The following is a 21,629-nucleotide window of genomic DNA, read 5'->3' as shown; positions in this document are numbered from 1 at the left end:
GCTTCATTTTACTCATTTAAATTTTAGCTGTAGAAAAAAATCAGAACAGCTTAGCGTTGAATTGGTACAAGGGCCAAGAGCAAACAAGTTTCTTTGGACGCTTAGAAGCTAGGAAGTCACTGTCCCCATTTTGCAGAGGCTCTGGGAAGTTGATTAGGAGCCAGCTAAATAGCGACATCTGTTCTTCCTGCATCAACTCAAACACAGTCCTCAATCATTTGATGTTGACTGTTCTCAGATTCAGCCTTTTCCAGCTGGAGCTCCCCTAATGGAGCAGGAGGCCAGCAGCAGATCTGCATTGTGAATTCCTTGCCCAAAACTGCATCCACGAAGCAAGCCCCTGTGGAAGAGTTGGGTGGCTGAGGCAGTGTGATCTGTCTAATCTCTGTTTGGAAATGACTGTCAGGCAGAACTTGCAGGGTTTATACAGCTATCTCCTAACCCTGCAGTGGCCTGTGTATACTGATGACTTCTTCTAGAAGCCTTCAAGACTCCAGTGAGGTTTTCTGTTCTTCATGGGATGGGGACTGAAGGCAACTGCATTTCTGCCTCACTTTCAGTCAGGAATTCATCTGACTATAGGATAGTGAGATGTCGATGTCCGCTCCCGGCCGGCAGGAAGGACACACGACAAAGTCTGGTAGTGGACAACCTTTTCTTTTTATTTTCCTTCTCCGTACAGCCTGCCCTGGGTTCTCCCAGCTGAAGCCTCCTCTGGTCCGCTCCCCGCGGCTCCTTTTGTGCTTCAGTCTGCCCCAAAGCCTCTACCGGTCCGCTCTCCGTGGCTCCTTTTGGGCTTTTACTTCTGGGCTTCTACCTGGCTTCTTCTTCCGCCCAGGGGTGGCACCGGTATATATACGGGTACAGTGTCCAATCATGTTAAAGTGAGCAAGGCAAGCTGATTGGCTAACATCATCAGTTGCCAGGCAGACTATATTGTTGAGCGGGTTGCTTACGCGGTAAGCAGGAAACTAACGTGCTCGATGGGAGGGGCAATCTACCTCAGGCTTCACTCTTTACTACAGGCCGCACGTCCGCCGCGCAAGGCGAGCTATCACAGACGTGGCTCCCAACATCTCCCCCTATTTTATTTTTTATGAATGTGCGCATCGTAGCCCTTCCTGGACTGGGTGCAGAGGCTTATGCCCTATGTGTAGGCCCACCGTAGGTCCTTGGCTTAGACCCTGGTTGGCCATGCCATGGTCTGCCAAGGCCCTGAGGCCCTCGTCCTTTTTCTAGGGCCAGGCACAAACTGGACGGAACCTGGATGCACACAAGCTTGCACTCATTTCCTCTCCGTAAAGAAATCCCCTCGGAGAGAAATTTAGACCTGGGCAGCATCTAACAGTCCAGCGGCTTACGTGCAGGATGGGGTAGGGCCTGGCTTAGGTCGAGTCGTGCTGGGGAGGCACGCTCTTACCCGTCATTGACTCACCTACCCTGCTGTGTATTGTCACCTTATGGAGGAGAATGAGGGATGCCCGCCATATCTAGACTCGGTCGTGGGCCAATTGAGCAAGCCATGCATATGCCTGAGGATCTTCTTGTCCATTTCGGGCTACCGCTATTTCTATTCATCTTGTTGGTTGGTCTGTGATGGATCTCCGGTAGGGCAGGTCTGATCTTTAGTCGAGGGCTTTGTTGCCCGTGTCAGTCTCTCCGGTATCCACAGTGGTTCTCGTCCCGGTTCCTGTGGGAAAACACAAACCGCGCCTCGGTTCCAGCTGACCACTGGATCCGGGCCCATCCATTGTCCTGTCATAGATAACCGCGCCTTTGGAGGCAGGCCTTGGCTTACTCCCCCTTTTTGTTTTTTATTTTTTATTTTTTATTTTTATCTTTTTCGTTTTTTTTTTTTTTTTTTTTTTTTTTTTTTATTGGTACCAGGGATCGAACTGGCGATTGCCTGCTTACAAGGCAGGCGCTTATGCCGCTAAGCTAAATCCCCAGCTCCCATTTCCTCGACCGGCGTTTCTCTCAGCCTGCTCTGCAGAGAACTCTGCGTACCAGGCTCGCCAATCCAGGTAACTACCCGAGGGCAGACACGCCTTTGCCAGCTGAATCCAGTCCGCGGGGGTGAGGGGCCCAGAAGACAGATTCTCCAGCATGGCAATGGTGTAAGGCGCAGTCGGCCCAAAGGTTGTAACTGCATTTTTAAGTTCTCTAATCTGCTTTATCTCAAAAGGCTCCCATACATTGCGTCCCTGGCCCATAGCTACTTGTACAGGAAATATCCCGTAGGGGCCACTATCTATCCCAGGTGGATGTACCTCATGAGACAAGCGTCCCCCCTGCCAAAGCCGCCTGTAAAAATACCGACCCGCCGGCGGCGGAGCATAAGACAGCGGCCGTGATTGGGCGGAAAATGGGGGCCCGTGCATCACTTCCTGTTCTGGCGAAAGGGGAGAGAGCTCCCAGGCGGCCGCCTCGTGGCGAGGAATCGCCTCCGGAAACGGCCCCCAAGGTGGGGCGGAAGGCTTCGCCTCCCTCTCGCGCCGGGGAGCGCTCAGGAGCTCTCTACTCCTCCGCAGACCAGGTTGAGCAGAGCGCAATTCGCGGGGCAACGCTGGAAAAGAACCCTGCGACTCCTTATCGAGCGACTTGGGCTCCTGACAGCTGGTCTCTTTGGCCTCCTTGCCATTCAACTTTCCCTCGTCCTCGGAGTCAGACGACTCCGAGGCTAGAGCCCCGTCCTCCTCCTTAGCATCCTTGTTCCCCTTGACGGGCCCCTCTCGGGAGCTCCCCGACTGGGCCTGCTCAGATACCCTGCGTACTTTTGTAAGCTCTTGAGAGCTTTCTCCACAACCACCCTCGCTCTTAGTGTTGCTACCTAACATGTTTCCCATCTTTTAATATGTTACTCACCGCGTGAGGCCCAAGGAATCCGCCACTTACGCGTGAGCCTGAGGGGAGTCTAAAAGCCCTGTAGGTGCGCGCCACCCAGAGCCCAGGCTTATCCCCAACTCACCTGTCTCGCAGCTCTGTACTGGAGCGTTGTCCACTTCCACGTCTCGGGGGTGATCAGTCCCCGGGCGGGCCTCCAAATGTCGATGTCCGCTCCCGGCCGGCAGGAAGGACACACGACAAAGTCTGGTAGTGGACAACCTTTTCTTTTTATTTTCCTTCTCCGTACAGCCTGCCCTGGGTTCTCCCAGCTGAAGCCTCCTCTGGTCCGCTCCCCGCGGCTCCTTTTGTGCTTCAGTCTGCCCCAAAGCCTCTACCGGTCCGCTCTCCGTGGCTCCTTTTGGGCTTTTACTTCTGGGCTTCTACCTGGCTTCTTCTTCCGCCCAGGGGTGGCACCGGTATATATACGGGTACAGTGTCCAATCATGTTAAAGTGAGCAAGGCAAGCTGATTGGCTAACATCATCAGTTGCCAGGCAGACTATATTGTTGAGCGGGTTGCTTACGCGGTAAGCAGGAAACTAACGTGCTCGATGGGAGGGGCAATCTACCTCAGGCTTCACTCTTTACTACAGGCCGCACGTCCGCCGCGCAAGGCGAGCTATCACAGACGCGGCTCCCAACAGTGAGAGATGAAGCAGCCCTTGGCAGGAAGCAAGCAGAACAGATCCCACCCTTTCGCAGTCTTCTCTTGTCGACTTCACACCTGTGTTGGCCTTGAGGTCTTTGTAGACTGTCCATGCCATCATTACCATTAGAGATCTGCAGAGGGTCTATGTCTCAGTACTTCCTTTGTTGTTGGAACAAAAACCTCAAGTCCATTACTTAAGTGAGGTAAGGTTTATTTTGCTTCATGTTTTAGGCCCTAGTCAGCTGGCCCCAGGGTAGGATGGCTTGGCAGAGGGGCATAGTTGAGGAGAGCTGCTCACAGCATGACAGACAAGAAGCAGAGAGAAGAGGGAGTGTGCACTTTACCAGGTCATGCTCCCTGTAACCCGTATCTTCTGGCTAGGCTCCACTACCCACCACTGTGCCAGCTGCCAGTCACCTTCCATAAGCACTGCCTTTGACCATACGAGGCTGTGGGGGGACATCCTTATATCAGCCATAACAGTGTGGGAGGTACCACCTTGCAAGGAGCCATGTAGGCTCTTGTCTTCAAAACTGAGTGTCACTGCTTGTCCAAAGCCAGGGAAATCTTGCTGGGAAAGAAGCATATAAATTTTGAAAACATGTGCAAGCTGAGCTGCTTGCCAGGCAAGACCACCAACAAATATTCCACATCCAGGGGCTGGGGATTTAGCTCAGCGGCCTAAGTGCCTGCCTTGCAAGCACACAGTTGTGAGTTCGATACCCAGCACCAAAAAAAAAAAAATTCCACAGCCAAAATTCACTATAGGAATAAAGCCTATCTATAGCTGTTTATGGAGTCATGTTTTATGTCTGACCACAAAATGTTAGGTAGATTCCTGAAAGGAAATCAGAGGAAAGGAGAGTGACAATGAAGAGGTCTCCATGCTCCTGGCTGTGACAGACACTCCTTAGGACTGTGTAGACAGTCATGGCTGTATCCTCCTGGTGTCACTGTGTGTGTTGACCACTGTGACAGACAATGTGTGGCTTCCAGAATAAAAGCAAAGAGCCCAGTGCCCAATGTGATCAACTTCAGGATAACAGGGGAGGCTTGGCCAGAAATACTGCTTCAGAGTAGTGTCAGAGTAGAGTCCAACACCAGGAACATGTCTAAAGGTGGATCTTCCTCCTGCTGTGTTAATATGGGCTAGTAAAATGCCGTCATGATGAGGTGAACTGGGCCATTTGACAAGGAAATTGTTGATGTAGTGTCAGTGCACTACTGACCTTCCAAAGCTGCATCAGAAGCAGGATCATCAAGCCATGACCATGTCAGTGATTAAATGTCAGGAGCAGAGAGTGCTGATACTCCATAAATTTCCTGAGCAGGTAGGAAAGAAACATCTGCCTCCAAATTGAGAGGCCAGAGAATAACACAGACATGTCCAGCTTTGAAAGTAAATTTGCTTATTAAAGATTACTTTACAGAGCTGTGGAAAATGTATGGGGTGCAACACTATTGATGTTGCCATTGTCTTCTTTACCAAGCTGTGTATTTTTGTGGCTCCAAGGTAAACACTAAAAAACAGAAGAAAACGAGGGGTGCATGGGAGAAGTTAGGTGTACTGCATCCCATCCCATCCTTATCAGGAACTCTGCTGGCCTCAGCAAGCACTGTCGGGTCACAGTGATGGATGTTCTTGTTATAGCACAGTCTGAGTCACAGCCTTGGCTCCTGGAAGGGCTCCTGAATAGCTGGCTAGACCGTGCCCCACTCCTATGGTAACAGGTGGAGTTTCTTTATAGTAACTGAAGCGCTTCTGTTTTTGTCTGAAACGTTTTGGAAGAATATTGTAACTGAGAACTATTGTGTGTTAAATTCATGAAAACATTGCTTTAGAGGCTGTAATAATTCAGTGATCATCTGAGCCACTTTAATACTGCCTTCTGTTCATTGGCCATATTCCATAATTTTGCCCTTACCAACACATTGGTATAGTTTGAAACTACTGCTTGGTTCTTCCTCTTCACCTTCCCTTGCATGTGGCCCTCAAGTTCTTCTAAATTCCTCATCCGTTAACACCGCTGAGGGCATTCAGTATGGTATGTTCATCCACTTCTTCATCAGATGAGTTCTCCTGTGTTTTGTGCCCGGGGTTTTCTTTATACTTTCATGAACGTGGCTGCTTTTGGGGCTCTTCCTATGGCAGAGGCTGGTGTCATCTCAGTTCAGCACTTGCTTTGGCTGCTGTCCCTTCTTTTCATACACATTTCTAACTCTGCTGCAAATGTGGCAGCTTCTTCTTCAACAGCCTGTCTTGTAGTTTTTATAGTTTTCAGTTCGGCTCTGTCACTGAATCTGTTACTTGCAGTAAGCGGCTTGGTGTCACCATTACTTCCCTTCCTTGCTGTGAACGAGTTAGTGTCACTCATTTCAAGGAAGTTCTTACTGAAGTCTTCTCGCAGACCCAGTGCTCCTAGATGCAACTCGCTGCATCCATGGGAACACATTTTCTGTTCACATTTTCCACCCATAAACTTAATACCTTTTTCCATCTTAACTAAGACAGACTCACACATTGTGGCTGTTAACTTGCAGTTTGAGGTGTGACCGCAAAACTAGCATGAATTTCTTTTTCTCTTCAAAATTTTACACATAGAAGATTCATTCTTTCCATAGATCATAGAAACCTCAGTACACCACTTTTTTCTTTTTTTCTTCCTTTTTTTCTTTCCTTTAAGAACTTTCACCTTTGCACTTTAAGGAATCACTTATGCCTTCTTTTTGGGACATCTGAAATGCCAGCATCACGATTCTGCACTTTGGAGCCATTTTTGAGTAAAATGAGAGCTGTCAGAACTCTAGCCTTGTGCTTCCCCAGCAGTGGATCTGATAACAGTGACTAAGGAGCAGGTGATGCGTGCCGCGTGGATAAGCTAGACCGGATGATTCCCCTCCCAGGCTGAGTGGAGCACAACATTGTGAGATTTCATCACATGACTCAGAACAATGCAAAATTAAAATTTATGAAATATTATCTCTGAAATTTTCTGTTTAATACTGTCAGACCAGGGCTGAGTGCAAATAACTGAAACCACAGATAAGGGGCAACTACTGCATTCCTACCACTTCTGACTCCTCTGTGTCCTTAAGGGCTGGAAAGGTGGGCAGGAAAAGACTGGTCATCAAAGAGTGGTCTGCAAGAGAACTGAGGCCCAAAAGGCATTTTTTAACAGTGGGCACCTCTTTCCCAAGACCCAAAAGACTGTACACCCAACATCCCAACGTGTCTTCAGTCCTGGGCTAAGGGCTAGCGAGGCAGCAGGCATGTTTTAAAGGAGATCAGAGCCTGGAAAAGGAAGATGGAGCAGGTGTCACCCTGGGAAGCCTTCGTCACCAGGTGCAGCATAAGCTGTGTCTGCAGAACATGGGGAGGCAGCAGCCTGACACACCTACTGAACATTCAGAGGAAACTTCTGAGGGCTCTGGTGGGCACAGAACCTGGCCACGCCCACTACAGAGGAGACTGAGGAGACGTGGCTGCAGAGAAACATGTTTGCACTGCAGCCAATGGCAGATGCACCCCTGAGCACTTCCTTGTGTCAGCTGCCCGAGCCACGCCCATCCTGTCCTGGAACTGTGAACACTCTTCGCTGTGCCACAGACCTGGCAGCTCTCTCCTCCTGCCAGCCAGCCCTTCTCGCCCCTTCAGCACAGGGGGCAGCTACATGTGGTTCTGTCTATATTTTTGAGTTCCACCACTGAGGTGTTACTGTTTTTCTTTCATTTCCTAATGACATCTCTTCTTTAGGAAACTTGCTGTTTTCTCTGGTATTAACGAAAAATCAGTGCATTCTGTCAGCAGGGTCCGGTGGAATAGACTTGTTTTATTAAGTTTTCCTGTCTGACAGAGAGAAATGCAGCTTCTGTTAGACATTTGTTTTACAAGGGTGGAATGAAGTTGTTCACCCAGACTGTCACTTTAGACACAAAGTGCTGGACAAGACAGAACTGTTCAGAAAAGCTGGGATGTTGTGCACTGAGTTAACTGAGCCAGAGGAGAGACTGGGGGATGTAGTCTCCAGGAAGGCCTGCTGTTGCAGTTATGTTGAGTTGAAAGGGGAAAATCCTGTTTGATGCATTTTTGGCTGATCTCAGTTCTTTGATTTGTTAGCCTATGAAAGAGAAAACCAGCACCAAGATGAAGCTGAAGGAGAGCTAGGTAACCGGCATGAGCTCCAGGAACAAGGTGCCCGAGAAGCCGACTCGGAATCGGAGGCAAATGTAAGTGCGCTCTCTTCTTTTCCCAGCACATGGACACTCATCAGGCAGGAAGAAAAAGGGAGAGTGTCTGACTCGAGCCTCCAGCCCTAGATGAATGTTTTATCAGCACAGAAGGCAACTTGCATAGTTGCACATGAGCAGTATTGTAAACCATGACTCATGATGTAGTGTAAATGATGAAACTGACCAAAGGTTTTCCTGAGGAAGAAAGCAAAGATACTCTCTTTGACAGTTTTAGATCAGTTAAACTAAAACCTAAGAAAAGTGGAAGGATAGGATATTTAGTAACTGTGAAAGTTGGAGTAAATGGAGAAGATGAGGGATTTAACTCAGCAGCACAAGCTCCTGCCTAACAAGCGCAAGGTCGTGAGTTTGATCCTTCTTGCCCCCCACCGCACCCCAGAAATGGAGAAGACAAGTATGGAAGTTGGACAGGAGACCAGAGAAAGAAAATTACCCTTCCCTGAGCACTTTGAGTGGTGTGCTGTGGCTTTGAGTTTGTCATATGAGTCTAATCTCCCAGCAGCTGAGCTTAATGAATATCTGCAATAAGAATAGATGGTTTCCGAAATTTAGGTCATTAGTAGGTAGACACACAGTAATTGGCATTGTATCTTTACTCACCTGGGTAGACTAAGGCCTTTGTTTTTATATCAAGCAAGGCAAGCAAATGTTAAGTGAGTCTGTTCTCACGTTAAGCACAGTGTAATTTTATCTTAATGCTGCTATGTTTTGCTAATCAGTCAACCCTCATGTTCATATCATTTAGTCTGTGCTGTCACACAGGCTTTGTTTACATATCGATCCAGAGAACTAATAAGAAGACCCATGTCCTTTCCTTGAAAGTCATCCAAGTCTTCCTGTTTACTGCTTAGCTTAAAGTCCTTTGATGGAAATAATTTTTCCACCTAACTTGTGCTGAGATGTGGTAGACCACCTTTCCTGGATTAGTGTTTAGGAAGGTATCCAGGAGGGAGCCTTAGCCCTGAAATATTTTCAGGAAAGAGGATGAGCTAGTAAGATATGAGAGAATGCCCTGCAAGAGCAAGAAATAAGTGTGTAAAGCCCGTGAGCGTGTGCATGAGTGGTAAAGGGAAGGGTAGGTACTACAGTCACTTGAGCTTGGGAATTGCTGTAGGTTTTAATTACTTGGCTGTGTGACCCTGATGTCTGTTTGTTCTGAGAAACATTCTAAGAAACACTGGCCTTTCTATTAGACGTTCTTTTAAAAAGAAATTGTTAGCCTTTATCAGGGTGTCTTTTAATTATAAGTGTTGGAATTTGTCCCTTGCTCTCTTAATGACTATTTTAAATTGAGTGATTGTGCCCATTGACCCTTACTGATTATTTGGTTGGAGTTGGTGCTAATATGTGCATTTTTAGAAATTGGAGCAAAAGGTATTTAGTATGTTTTTCTGGAAAGAAGAGTTTACATTTTTCCTATATTCTCACATAATTTACTGATACCACACAAACAAAACTGTATGACAAGCGGTGGTGGAGGAGAGTTTAGTGTGAAGGCAGAGATATGCCACTCTTCATTCCTGAGAAGAGTGTCATCTGCACTTGAATGAAGTTTATTGCCAGGGACGTGCAGATAATAGACGAGCCGAAACTATAATGAGCTCTTGATCATGTTCCAGGCTCCTGAATGAATTGAAGTCGATTCTCCTCTGGGGAGCAGGGAGAGAGACTGAACCCCACCCTGGCTTGGCAGCTCTAGGAAGCAGTTGTCTCTTCAGTGATTCCCACAGATGACCTGGAAAGGATTAAGGAAGCTCATAATAAACACTGCCATTTCTGCCCATTTCAAGCTTTGAAAGCTGAATCTGTGTGAGAGTTTATACTGTTTGAGAACTTAAGTGGAAAATTGAAGTAATTCTAACGTGGACCATTGGCAGAGCATTTGTTGAACTCAGTAATTGAGAACTACCAAGGGTGGGGTTTCGAGGGTGTTTTTCATAATATTTCACCAAAGATTGGGCAGCTCTTCTTTCATCTTTTGCCAGTACAACAGCTCTCAGTTTCCCAATAGTGTTTTTCAGTAAAGAACGTAGGTCCACACGACAGAAGGGTGGCTTACTTCAGGGTTGATCCATTTCTTGTCTTTGTCTTCCTCAGACTCTCTTCTTAGGTTATTTTTTGTCTTTCCTATCAACTACTTTCACCACTTACGTTTTAAAAATTGCTCACAAAAGCAAGTTGTCTGTCTGAAGATCAACACGGCAGAGAAAGGAATTATTATTTGCCCATCTAAATCCTAATTTATATTGATGTTTTTCTCCTGCATAGTCCTTAGACTTTTAGTAGCTATCTTGTTGTTGTCTATTCAGTTTTGCTCATATTACTTGTGTTAGCAGAGTTTTGAGGACTATTCTGGACTCACTTGCAGAAAGCAAGTATTACTTGTGCTTCATTCTGATTTCTTAACCTCTGGTGAGACAATGAGGTGCTTGATACTATGAGCCTTGGCAAGGATAATGCGAGCAATCCATGGAGAACAACTTCACTTTTTGTCAGTGTGTGGCTTTTGAAATGGAACTTGATCCTTAGTTCTGAAGAGTTGATTTTTATTAAACTTTTGTAGAGGGTAGCAGTCGAGGATATAAACCCAGCAGATGACCCAAATAATCAAGGTGAAGATGAATTTGAGGAAGCTGAACAAGCGAGAGAAGAAAATTTGCCTGATGAAAATGAAGAACAGAAACAAAATGATCAAAAGCAAGCGAATGCTGAAGTGGAGGAACATTTGGTGGTAAGCAGATGTCACTGCCAGTGGTGGATTTAATGTTAGTATTTTAGTGAATCCCCAGCTTAAGTAAAAGGTCAGTCATAATCTACATTGGGAGAGGGTTTGCCAGTTTGGTGGGTTTTAGACCACTATCTGAAATGCTGTACCTGCACTCAGAGAGGAAGAGAGAGCTCTGGACATTCTGCACTTGGTGTTAGAAATGACTTTTCATCGTTGCCTGGCATTGCAAATGCACTTTTCATGGTGGCATGCTTGTTCTTTGTCTCCAGTGAACCGTAACACGAGCCTCCACTTTTGTCTCCACAGATGGCAGGAAATCCAGACCAGCAGGAGGATAATGTTGATGAACAGTACCAGGAAGAGGGAGAAGAGGAGGTAGTGAGATTACAGATGGATGAGATTGTTGTACCTGTCACACTGGCCTAAACTGAACTTCAGCAGTATTTTTTGACATGTTTGCTACAAAAATGTTCAGAAAAATCTAAGCAGAAAATGAAAAGGGTAGTAGTAGAACCATTTCTTTAGAAGCTATCGTTAAGGTAATAGAATTCATCCCTTTAATTCTTTTCAGAGATTTTCAACTAAGAAGACATTTGGCTTTCTAAGAAACATTTATATGCTCTTTACAATGCTTTTCTTACCTCTTTCCCGCATAAAAGTGAGTGGAGCGCTCTGCACACTAAGGAAATGCAGACTGGCCTGAGCTTCCTCAGTGGACGTCTCCTCCGTGCCTGAGCCAGGGAGGCCGTGCCCAGTGTCCACAGGAAGCCAGTAACATGCTACAAACGTTTTTATCAATTTTAGTCTCTTCTTCTGATCTTTCCTCTCAAAACTCAGTATGCGAACTAAATGTAACGCTAACAAGGACTGGAGATGTAGCTTGGCTGTAGTGTTTGCTTGGCAGACCTGAGGCCCTGAGTCCTCTCCAGCCTGCAGGAAAAAAAGTAAAAAATGAAAAGATGGGAAAATAGGAACAGAGAAGGGACATGGTGGAGTAAGGAGCTGAGATGTATAAAATATATTGAGATGAAATTCTTAGCATTTCATTTTAATTTGGATTTTGTTATAAACTTCTGGCATATTATTGACTAGGTCTGTATAGCATCTGGCTCTATGACAGATGTGGCTCACCGAGTGAATGCTGTTTGTTCCTGTGTTTTGTCATGATTCTCTCCAGTATGGATCCCGCACTCATGCGTATGAGACAGATCAGGCTAAGATCTCATGTTTAGTTTCTCAGTAGAGCAGTAAATAGTACCTGAATGAAAGCCTACGTTCCGAGCCACTTCTCGGCCAAGCGTGCCACAGCTTTGTGCTTGAGTGTCGGCTCCTGGGAGGATGGACCTCAGCCAGCTGGGCACAGGAACACACCTCCTCCTGAAAGTCCTGCTCTGAGAACATGTGCTGTCATACGCACACACAGGTCCCTGGCCTGCTGTCAGCCTTGAGCGAAACCATGTGCTTATGTCTGGACAGCCGAAAAGGATGTTGCCCTTTACATCTGCTGACAGCACACTGAGTCATCTGTTCTGTAACAGACTTGATCTTTCTGTTCTCTCTCTTTTCTCTTCCTGCTGTTCTTCTTCATCAAGCCCCAGAGCTGCTTTATCAGAAAGAGAGCATTAGAGCTACCAGCAGCCTTGAATATTAAGACGCTTGGCAAGAGAACGGTATTCATCTAGTCTTCTCTTGTAATAAGATGTCTAGACTAATATTACTTTGTTTCATTATATCAGATACTGGGAATCTTGGAGGGAGTAAGAGAAAAAAGATTCACCTTGGCATCTTTTTAAAAATTTAATAAGTATTTACTGATTCTTTTTCTTGTACATTATCATCAGTCGTGGCGGAAGAGAGACACCCTGGGATCCAGAAAAGATCGAGAAGAGACAGGCTGTGAGGCAGGCAGTGGAAGGCAGGGAGCTTATGCCAGCCTGGCGCAGCCCTAACTCAGCAGCTGCCCTGTCTGGGCTTGCTCACCCACTTTCAACTTCACGTGAGCTCGTCCCCTCCTTACACAGAGCCTCTGATCCTGCTTGTTTTGCTTTATTGAGTTCCTGTCCTGAATTCTTATAACGATGTCTGTGTAGCCAGTTCTCACTGTCTTCCATAGACTGGCGGTTGCTACCTTGTCACTTAGGATTGTTACCCTGAGAAGTCCCTGAAAGGGTGCTTGAGCCTTTCCTCCCAGTGCACCTTTGCTCTCTGCCCAACTTGTTTAGGCAGGGTTGAATTTTTCAGGTCTTTCCTGAGATGATGAATTTTTGCATATTCTCGCATCTCTCCATCTTTACCAGCAGTTCCACTGAGAGGGGAGAAGCGTGGTTGCCAAACACCATTCAAGCTTCAGTGCTAGTCAGGGAGGAAGGATTCGCCAAACTGGAGCAATGAGAAAAATGAGATAGAAACACACACTGTATCCTCTGTAAGGACAGATGTGTCTGGGACAGCATTTGTGAAGACACTCTGGAAACTGTGGAAGACTGTGCAACCAGCCACCGTGCTTATCTCCATGAAACCTGGAGTGTCCAGCCTGTCACACTGACTGCTAGTTTGGAACTTCCAGCTGCCCTCAGTCTTTGCTCCCTCGATGCACAAACTTGCTGCCATCAGCATGTGCTCCTGGGGAGGACCTGTCTCCTGCCAGGCTGTACCTGTCTAGAGGCACAACCATCAGACTGACGGGCTTGAATTTTGCAAGGATCCAAAATGAGTGTGATCTCAGGGAACTTGCCCTGTTTCTGCCTTATTTTGTCCAGCAGTGTTGACAAGGTATTGTTTGATATCATTACCATGGAAGGGATTCTTATTGAAAGGTCCTTCTCGTGCCACCTAACAACAATTTTGAAGAAAAAAGACAAATTATGACATTGCCAAAAAACTTCTATGTGTACCTTACAATTATTTAAGGGTCAAAATTAGATTAAATGACTTTAAAAACTGAATGCATTCATTTTTCCAGTGTAACAGAAAGAGATTTATTTGAACACTTGGGAGAGAGCAAGTACAAGGTTATTTATTCTCCTTCAGTAGCCAGATAGGTGCACACAGTACCCAAATCTGCAGTCTGTGAACCTCCACCTCAGGAGCCTTTCACCTGGAGTAAACTGCCCTGTGAAATACCTCTTAGCGAGCAGGGTGTCCATCATTTCAGCTGATGTGACCTGCAGGCTTTTTGTTTGTCACATGCCACCCACATCTTTGGATGCTGGCATTCTTACTGAATTAAGGTTCAGGTTACTGGTTCATGGCTCATTCAGAGAATTCTTCCACACTTAAAACAAGGGAGTAAGACACACAGCAGGGATAGGGTGGCTAGTCGAAGCCTGTTGAGCTTCAGTGATTTGTTTCATTTTGTTTTGGCCATTTACTATGCTTTACCCCATTACATAGAGTTCATATCTCAAATGTCTTAAACATTGGATTTTAGTGGAGAAAGACATATAACGAGGAGCAATGTTAGTAAATCTTTGGCAAAGCATTGCATCAGCTCTAACAGGACCCAAAAAAGAGTTGGTGTAGAAGATGTAATTGGTATGTCTACATTGTGAGAGGGTAGCATTTGGCTTCTCACTCTCAGTCTAAGCATATTTTAAAGATTATTTAGGGCCGCCATATTATTTGGTTCCTTTTCACTAATGCCTTTAAGGTGAATTTGAATTGCTTTTGCTCTCAAAAATGATTATATTACTAAAAGAATATCTGTACAAAACTATTTTTTGTATGATGGAAAATTATAGGCTATTCATTTTTGGGTTCCGTAAGTTACAGAGTAATATAAAGCAATATAAAGTAATTTGCAAATAAGATTATATTAACAACTGGTAAGCCAACTAAGTTTTCTACAGTATATCCCTACAATAGACAAAAAATATTTTATAGGTGGATGATTATCTCACAAGCCGAACAGTCTTCATGCCGCATCTAATTTTACTCAGGGAAGTTATCCTCATTTTCTGCTGTGTCTATGACTCCCCTTGAAAAGTTGGTAAAAAATACAAATCCCTACCTAGACCAGACCTTATGCTTGAACATTTTAATCTAATCTGTTGTGGGGCATATGAAACAGAGTTCTTCAGAAGTGCCCCTCGTTGCCTCTCAGCAGAGGTGGAAGTTGCACATGCACCTTTTTGAGGTAAACAGTCTTAGGCACGCAGCTGTGGGTGGAACCAGGGCAGTGTGAATCTTCTTCACTTCTGTGGAGAACTGTGTATCTCTATGTGTTTGCTAGAGACTCACTCAAGGTCTGACAGGATTTATGTCTCTGATTCTGTTAGAATCAGAAGTACAGACCACTGAGGGAAGATCTTAAACAATGTCATTATTAAATGTACAGTCCTGGTAGGCATGGAGTTGATTTCAGGGAGTTCTTCTGATTGAAAGTCAGTGAATATAGAAAGGATGATGGAATTAGAAGGTTCCAGTTTTTATAACCCCTAATTGAGACAACTGATTTTAAGCATCAGTCATCAGAAGATGTTGTCAGCACATAGGTCAGGAAATGACCATGGAGAACCCGGGCTGCCCCTGTCTGAGCTCGCTAACCAACCTCAGCCTAAAAGTATGCCAGTCAAGAATTATGTGCTTCCACCACCTTTGAAATGCCCATGATTTTTAAATTGAACCTGAGTTCACTCATACCTTCATGCTGATGTTTATAGGCTGTATGGGGGCCAAGTGAAATAATGCTATAGAAGTAAATAAATCCAGAGTGTGGGTTCTTCCAAAGAACAGCATGGAAAAAATAATGACGGGAAGCCCCTGTTAGATTTGCCTTTGTTTAGATAGTGATTTAAAAAAAAAAACAGCTGCAAATAGACATTAAAGATAGAAATGTAGTTACTGGTTTTGTCAGGTACAATAACAGGATTATGGTTATGTAAGATGCCCCTTGCTTTTAGATATCTGTACAGTGATATGCAAAGGTAAAATTACATGATGTCTAGAAATTTTTAGAATAACACAGTGAAAAGATAAATGTTACAGCTGACACAAGTATGGCAGTACTCACATATCTTTTCAACATTGCTGATGGCTATATTTATTGAGTTTTTATTTGTGTATTTTCTTTATTTCTTGCATATTTGAAGGTTTTCATAATAAAACCAATTAACTTATCATTTTTATAGTTAGAATAAGTTACAGGCCCAAGGTTTTGGTGCCATTATTTGTTCACATTTTGTTTATAGCTGTTTTTGTGCTTCATTATTGGAGTTATGTGCCCTAGACATTAGGCCCCAGAAAGCCTTAAATAATTACTCTCTGGATCTTAACATAAAAGGTTTGCTTCTCCTGATTTATGTGTTCTTTCCACTACACTGCATAGTTTCAAGTTCTTTCCAGTTTTCAAGTGCAGCATGTTCAGCATTCACAAATACTGTTTTCATTTTTAACCATGGAGGAGACATGTCTTTATTCATTGAAGTAGATAGAGACACTTCAATTTAATGTTTCAGATAGTCACATCTTAATGTAATCTGAAATAAGTACTTCTTTGTCTGTCGCAATGTCTTGTGGGATGTTACTGTGAGGTTCTGTAAGTAATGACAGAAGAAATGTCATAGGCCGCTGATAGAGCCCTGAGGTGAATAAAGAGCATCCTTAGTTGCCTGTGCCAGAAATGTGAATGGCATCGAAGCCATATGCTCATCCTCAAATTGTATTTATGTGGGGCTGTGGATACGGCTGACCCTGAGATGGTTGGAAGAGATTCATGAGGGCCTAGCTGTGTCTCCCGCATTGCTGAAGAGCCACCTTTGCAGGTTTTTGATAGGCCAAAGCTCATCTGGGAAGCTGCACTTCATTTCTGTCTCACCTGGTCTGGATACTTAGAGGCAGCATTTTATTTGTTTCTCCTTAACGATAAACCTTACATAGTTTTCATCCTTTGCCTACTTCTCAGATTTTCAGTAGTTATCCCTATACTTTCCACAAAATCTTGTGTGCTTGCATGTGTGTGTGTGTGTGTGTGTGTGCATGTGTGGAGGAGGGGGTATTCAAGAAACTTTACTGTAGTACAATGATCCTAAACAAGAACAGGCTTCCTTCTGGTCCCTGGACATGGCTCCATGCCTGCCTGATGTTCGGCAGTTTTTTGAAATACATTCAAATGACTTAAACTTTCCAAGATATATAAGGTTTTCAAAATAGCAAGCTAGAGAATATTTTACCTTATATTTCTGTAACATGAACCTTATATGGAGATTATTTCATAAAGTATTTTGATGCTTTCTTTGGCATTTTGAGATAAATAATTGAGATCAGTGAAATAGTAATAATGTATATAAAAAAAACTAAAACAGAAATGTATTGGAACATGAAATAGAGATAAGAATGAAGCAGTTTGTTGGATTATTACATGAAGAAATTGAAATGATTGCTTTGTTTTCTACATACTGTGGCCAGAAATATTTATTATTAATTATAGAATGAATATATAAATTTTTACTACATTGCATACAGGTAGTGCAATGTTTGTGGTGCATTAAGAGGAAAAATATTTTTGCATTTATTCATTCATTAAGTGACTTATTTATTCAACAATATTTGCTAAGCAATTTTCATGTGCCTGGAATGCATCTAGTTATTAAACACAGGGAGTTGAACTTCATAGAATTTCATAAAATTTATATTCTGTCAGAGCTTATACATTCCTGTGGTTCTTCTACTTGGAAAGGGGACTGCTTAATTTTTAAGCTCAGTGTCATCAGGTATTGTCCTGTGGAATTCTCACTCAAATCAGAAATTGAAACATTAGATTCAGAGTCAAACTCACTTGAGTTTTGTTATATGTATATTATACATTTCTTTGTACTAATAAATAAGTCACACTTCGACTTTTTTATATATACTTTTAGTTTAGCTTTGTTTCTGTCGGTTTTGAATGAACTATTAGAAATCAAAACATACTGTTGCAAGTGCTGGCAGCATCTCATAGTATTTGTGGTTTGTTTCAGGTACAAGAAGATTTGACTGAAGAGAAAAAAAGGGAACTGGAGCGTAATGCTGAGGAGACCTACGGGGAAAACGATGAAAAAATGTACGTGTAGAGCGCGTCCTTCTGCTGAGCACGGTGTGTGTGTGTGTGTGTGTGTGTGTGTGTGTGTGTGTGTGTGTGTGCGCGTGTGTGTGTGTGCGCGTGCTGTGCATTCTGTGCAGAACACATCGATGTAGGGGTGTAGGGGTGGCGTTGGCGCCGACAGGGAGCGAAGGGCGCCTCTGACTCGGCCGCCCGCATTCGGGAGCAGTGTGAGCACCTGCAGGTTAGGAGCGAAGGTAGCACTGTTTCCCGCTGAATCTTTTTTTCACGTTTCCTTTCTTCAAAAATGAATGACTTTGCATCTTTTTTTTAAACAGAGAATTACTAATCACTAGCTCTGCATAGCATTTCTTAGTTTTTCTTTTTCTTACTTTAAGGCTGATGATAAAAACAATGCTGGAGTCCAAGATGACACCCGCAGGAAAGGTGGGGAACACTATGAAGAGGAGGAGGAGGAGGATGAAGAGGGCGCTGCTGCTGCTGAGAAATCGCATCGCAGAGCTGAAATGTAGCTGCAGCCCATTTCCAGGCAATGCTCAGCCAATGAACATTTTTCAAGCTGCTCTAAAATAAATCTGCCTACTGAACTTTAGGATATTTAATTGCAAAAATTAAGAATTTAGACTTTTTAAACTTTTTTATTAGAAATGCTCATACATTTTTATAACTATATTTTGATAACTTAGGTTAGAACTTATTTTATATTCAAGCTAAACACATACAAGAAGAAAAACAATAAACATAATTATACCTTAGGCTCAGGACCTTATGTTTCATGGATTGTGTGATGTGGGGAAGAACACTGCTTTTGTATATTTCTCAAGTTGTTATTTTCCTGGCTCCTGACTTCCATGTTCTCCTTGCCTTTGATAAAATACAGGGTTTTGTAACAGGGAATGTGATAAAATGCTGTGCACACTAAAAGGAGCTAGTCTACTAATGGCTACTTTTCGAGGTTCTTATGTGTAGTTCTGATAAAATTCTCACTGGTCTGCATTTCTGGGATGAGATCTATATACAGAGTGACATGCAATTAGAAATCCATTTTTGTTGCAGAGTAAGGACGTTGTTTTTCAAATTTTTTAGATCTTTTTGAAACATAGATAATGTCACTTAAAATTGTAATTGTTTTACTTGAAAGGAATATTGCAAATGAGATAGTACTAAATTTCATATGGTAGCATCCTGAATGTGAACAGTATTTCACTGTTCTAAAAAAGGTATGACAAAGATATTAAACATCAATATTTTAACCTTTTTTAAGGATGGTGATAACCTAAATTAATGGACATGTGTGGTGTTTTCTGTGTGAGCACCTGTTCACAGTGTTTTTTGACATCACCGAGATACATGTTTATTTCAGTAGGTAGTTCCTCACAGGAATGTATGTTTCTCCTTTAAGCTCTGTGCCTCAACATATAGTCTGTTTTATGACAGTTATAAATATAAAGACATACCTATCCTTCATTTTATAGACTAGGTATTTTAAATATTCCACTTAATAGGATTATTTTTCAAAACTATATAGTAAAAAACAACCTTTCACAGTAGCATCAAGGAAAATGAAATATTTAGGAATTAACCTAACCAAGGATGTGAAAGACCTCTATAGTGAAAACCACAGTACTCTGCAAAAAAAAGTATGTATATACATGATTATATGATAGACCCTTGTGTCTTTTCTGTTGCTAAGAATCAGTTTGCCTTCTTCCTACATGCAAGGTATTTCAATGAATATAAATTATAATAGGTCCCTTTGAAAGGGAAATTAAAAAGCAAAAATTTCCACATAAATAAAGACACATTTCAGGAGCAAACAAAAACTTTTATATATACCAAATGAGGTTATGTAATTCATATGTGTGGTTTTTAAATAAGACTTCCAAAATAATATAAACAAATTTCACTTTCAGCCATTGTTGTATGAATATAATTTTGTTTTTTAATAACTACATTCATGTATGGTTTTGATTATTCCTGTTGAGCAGTTATGTATGTATGCACAGGAATATTTTGTTCAAAGTATCTTGGATTTCCAATAATCATAAGTCAGATCTTACTTTTATGTATAAAAATTTTATGTAATGTAAAATGTATAATATTGTACATAATAATCAGAATACAATTATTTTGGTAAATTAGTTTGTATTTTTAATGTCCCAGTTGCAGTATTTAATTATTTGAAACATTACAACTTGGTAATAGTCAATAAAGCTATAAAAAGCAAGTGGTAATTCTCTAAAGTATGTGATTTTTATTAGTTTCTGTCTGACAGTATTCTTTAATTCTTTCTCATAAAATGAAATATTTTAAGATATATCAGTATCTATTGTAAAATATGCGTTTCCCAGCCTGCTCTTACTTTTCTTGTTTTTTCAACTTGGGTTTGCACTTGATTTTTCCCCTTTCCTGAAAAAAAAGATCAGGGAATTCCTCTTGTATTTTAGTAAGTTTTGGGGAAAGAAAAAAGAAATAGGGATAAAAAAATATAAGGCAGTGTCATGTGTATATACAAAACAAAAACTTATATCCCACTAGGAAAACCACGTCACAAACCACAGCAGTCTATGTGTGGTACCATTAGAAGGCCATTCTCGCCAGTGTTTAAAGAAATATGTCTGAGCTGATCTTTATTAATGAGCTGTGTAGAAATAAAATAGCACTTGTTTTTATCCTGCCAGTTTACAACTTTGTGTAACCAAGCTTCAGATGAATTGATACCAGTGATGTAATTAGAAGAAGAGGACACATTTTAGGCATGGGTAAAGCACGGCACAAAGAAACAACATTGTACAAGTGTAATTTGACCAGACAGGAAACGGGTAGAGAGCATCACTCAACCATGAGTGCTCTTCCAGTCAACCACTCTTCTCTGACTTGCTCTTCTAACAGAATTGACGGCACGGATTGCTTGCCTTCATAGTTGGATTGGGGGATTAGGATTTACTTTAATCTTCACACTTCTACATTGATGAAGAACTTTTGAACAATGAACAACTTTTTTCTTCAGGGTCATTTAACCTTGAGTTCTCCATTTTGCCACTTATTTTTAGTTCTTTGATTACCTTCTGATATATGCACATTACAGCATATTGAACAGCCATTAAGGGTGAGCTAGACCCAGGTCTAGGGATGCAGACATGTAATCTCAGTGCTGTGGGGAGCTGATACAGGAGAGTGGCAATTTTGAGGCAGCCTAGAAAGCTCAGCAGCTGAGACCCAGTTTCAAAATAAAAACAGACCAGAGATGTAACTCGGAGCCAAGGCCCTGGGTTAAAAAGTCATCACTGAGAAAAAAAAAAAAAAAAGCTGGGTATGATGGTACACGGTATCATACCAACATTCTGGGAGGCTGAGGCAGTAAGAGCACAAATTTGAGGCCAGCCTGGGTAATTTAGGAAGATCCTGTCTCAAATTTTAAAGTTCACGGATAGAGATGGGGTGAGGACCTGCGTTCAGTCCCTACCTGAACCTGCTTTTCTAAGATCTCTGTCTCATATCACTAAGCTGCCTTAAACAGAAACAAAGTTTATCATTCATTATCATTCTGTTTCAACTCTATAATTAGTAGTAAAATATTTTCATATTGGGCCTCTTGGCTCCATCCCCACGTCTGACTTCAGTTATCTTTACCTGACCAGTTTGATAACTCATTTCCTCATTTACTTGCTCCTAAAGTTGGTGCCCGTATGATTTTGCTGAGATAAAATTAACATCCCTCCACTATAACATTATTTATCAAATTGCTATTGCACACAGGAAAAATTCCACACTTAACATAATTCTTCATGATCTGACCCCAGCTTGCACCTTCAGCTTGGTAATTCGTACTGCATTATTGAATCATCATAAATGTGATTTATCTTTGTCACACACATTCTTTTCCTACTATCTTGGTAACCAACCTTGACCCGAGTCTAGGAATGGGAAATTGACTTTAGCAAAGTCAGTATTATTCCCCCTCCTTGAAAAAAAAATTGCATGACTCAGGAGAGGCATTTGACATAAAACACACCAATTTGATTCTCGGGGACTTTTTGTTGGAAGGCAATCCCTCTGCTATTCCTACACATCCTA

General features: G+C 42.7%; 1 protein-coding gene across 5 annotated transcripts in view; it reads left to right on the top strand.

Annotated features, from left to right (window-relative positions):
* Positions 1 to 19,779, top strand: part of Golim4 (golgi integral membrane protein 4) — a 77,037-nt gene extending 57,258 nt beyond the window's left edge. For 4 of the 5 annotated variants that reach the window (XM_063227120.1, XM_063227121.1, XM_063227119.1 and 1 more), the window contains 5 exons: positions 7,652 to 7,761; positions 10,349 to 10,516; positions 10,820 to 10,888; positions 17,470 to 17,552; positions 17,930 to 19,779. In XM_063227120.1, the coding sequence (XP_063083190.1) occupies positions 7,652 to 7,761; positions 10,349 to 10,516; positions 10,820 to 10,888; positions 17,470 to 17,552; positions 17,930 to 18,125 (626 nt within the window). In that variant the 3' untranslated portion in view covers positions 18,126 to 19,779. Of the gene's footprint in view, positions 1 to 7,651; positions 7,762 to 10,348; positions 10,517 to 10,819; positions 10,889 to 17,469; positions 17,557 to 17,929 lie in introns of all 5 variants that reach the window. The other variant, XM_063227122.1, reaches the window with a different exon arrangement.
* Positions 19,780 to 21,629: the final 1,850 nt, after the last annotated feature.

This window comes from Cavia porcellus, unplaced genomic scaffold (assembly GCF_034190915.1).
Source record: "Cavia porcellus strain 051 isolate PalLab524CR breed Dunkin Hartley unplaced genomic scaffold, mCavPor4.1 scaffold_17, whole genome shotgun sequence".
Classification (NCBI taxonomy): domain Eukaryota; kingdom Metazoa; phylum Chordata; class Mammalia; order Rodentia; family Caviidae; genus Cavia; species Cavia porcellus.
This window is presented reverse-complemented; position numbering and strand designations above follow the sequence as displayed.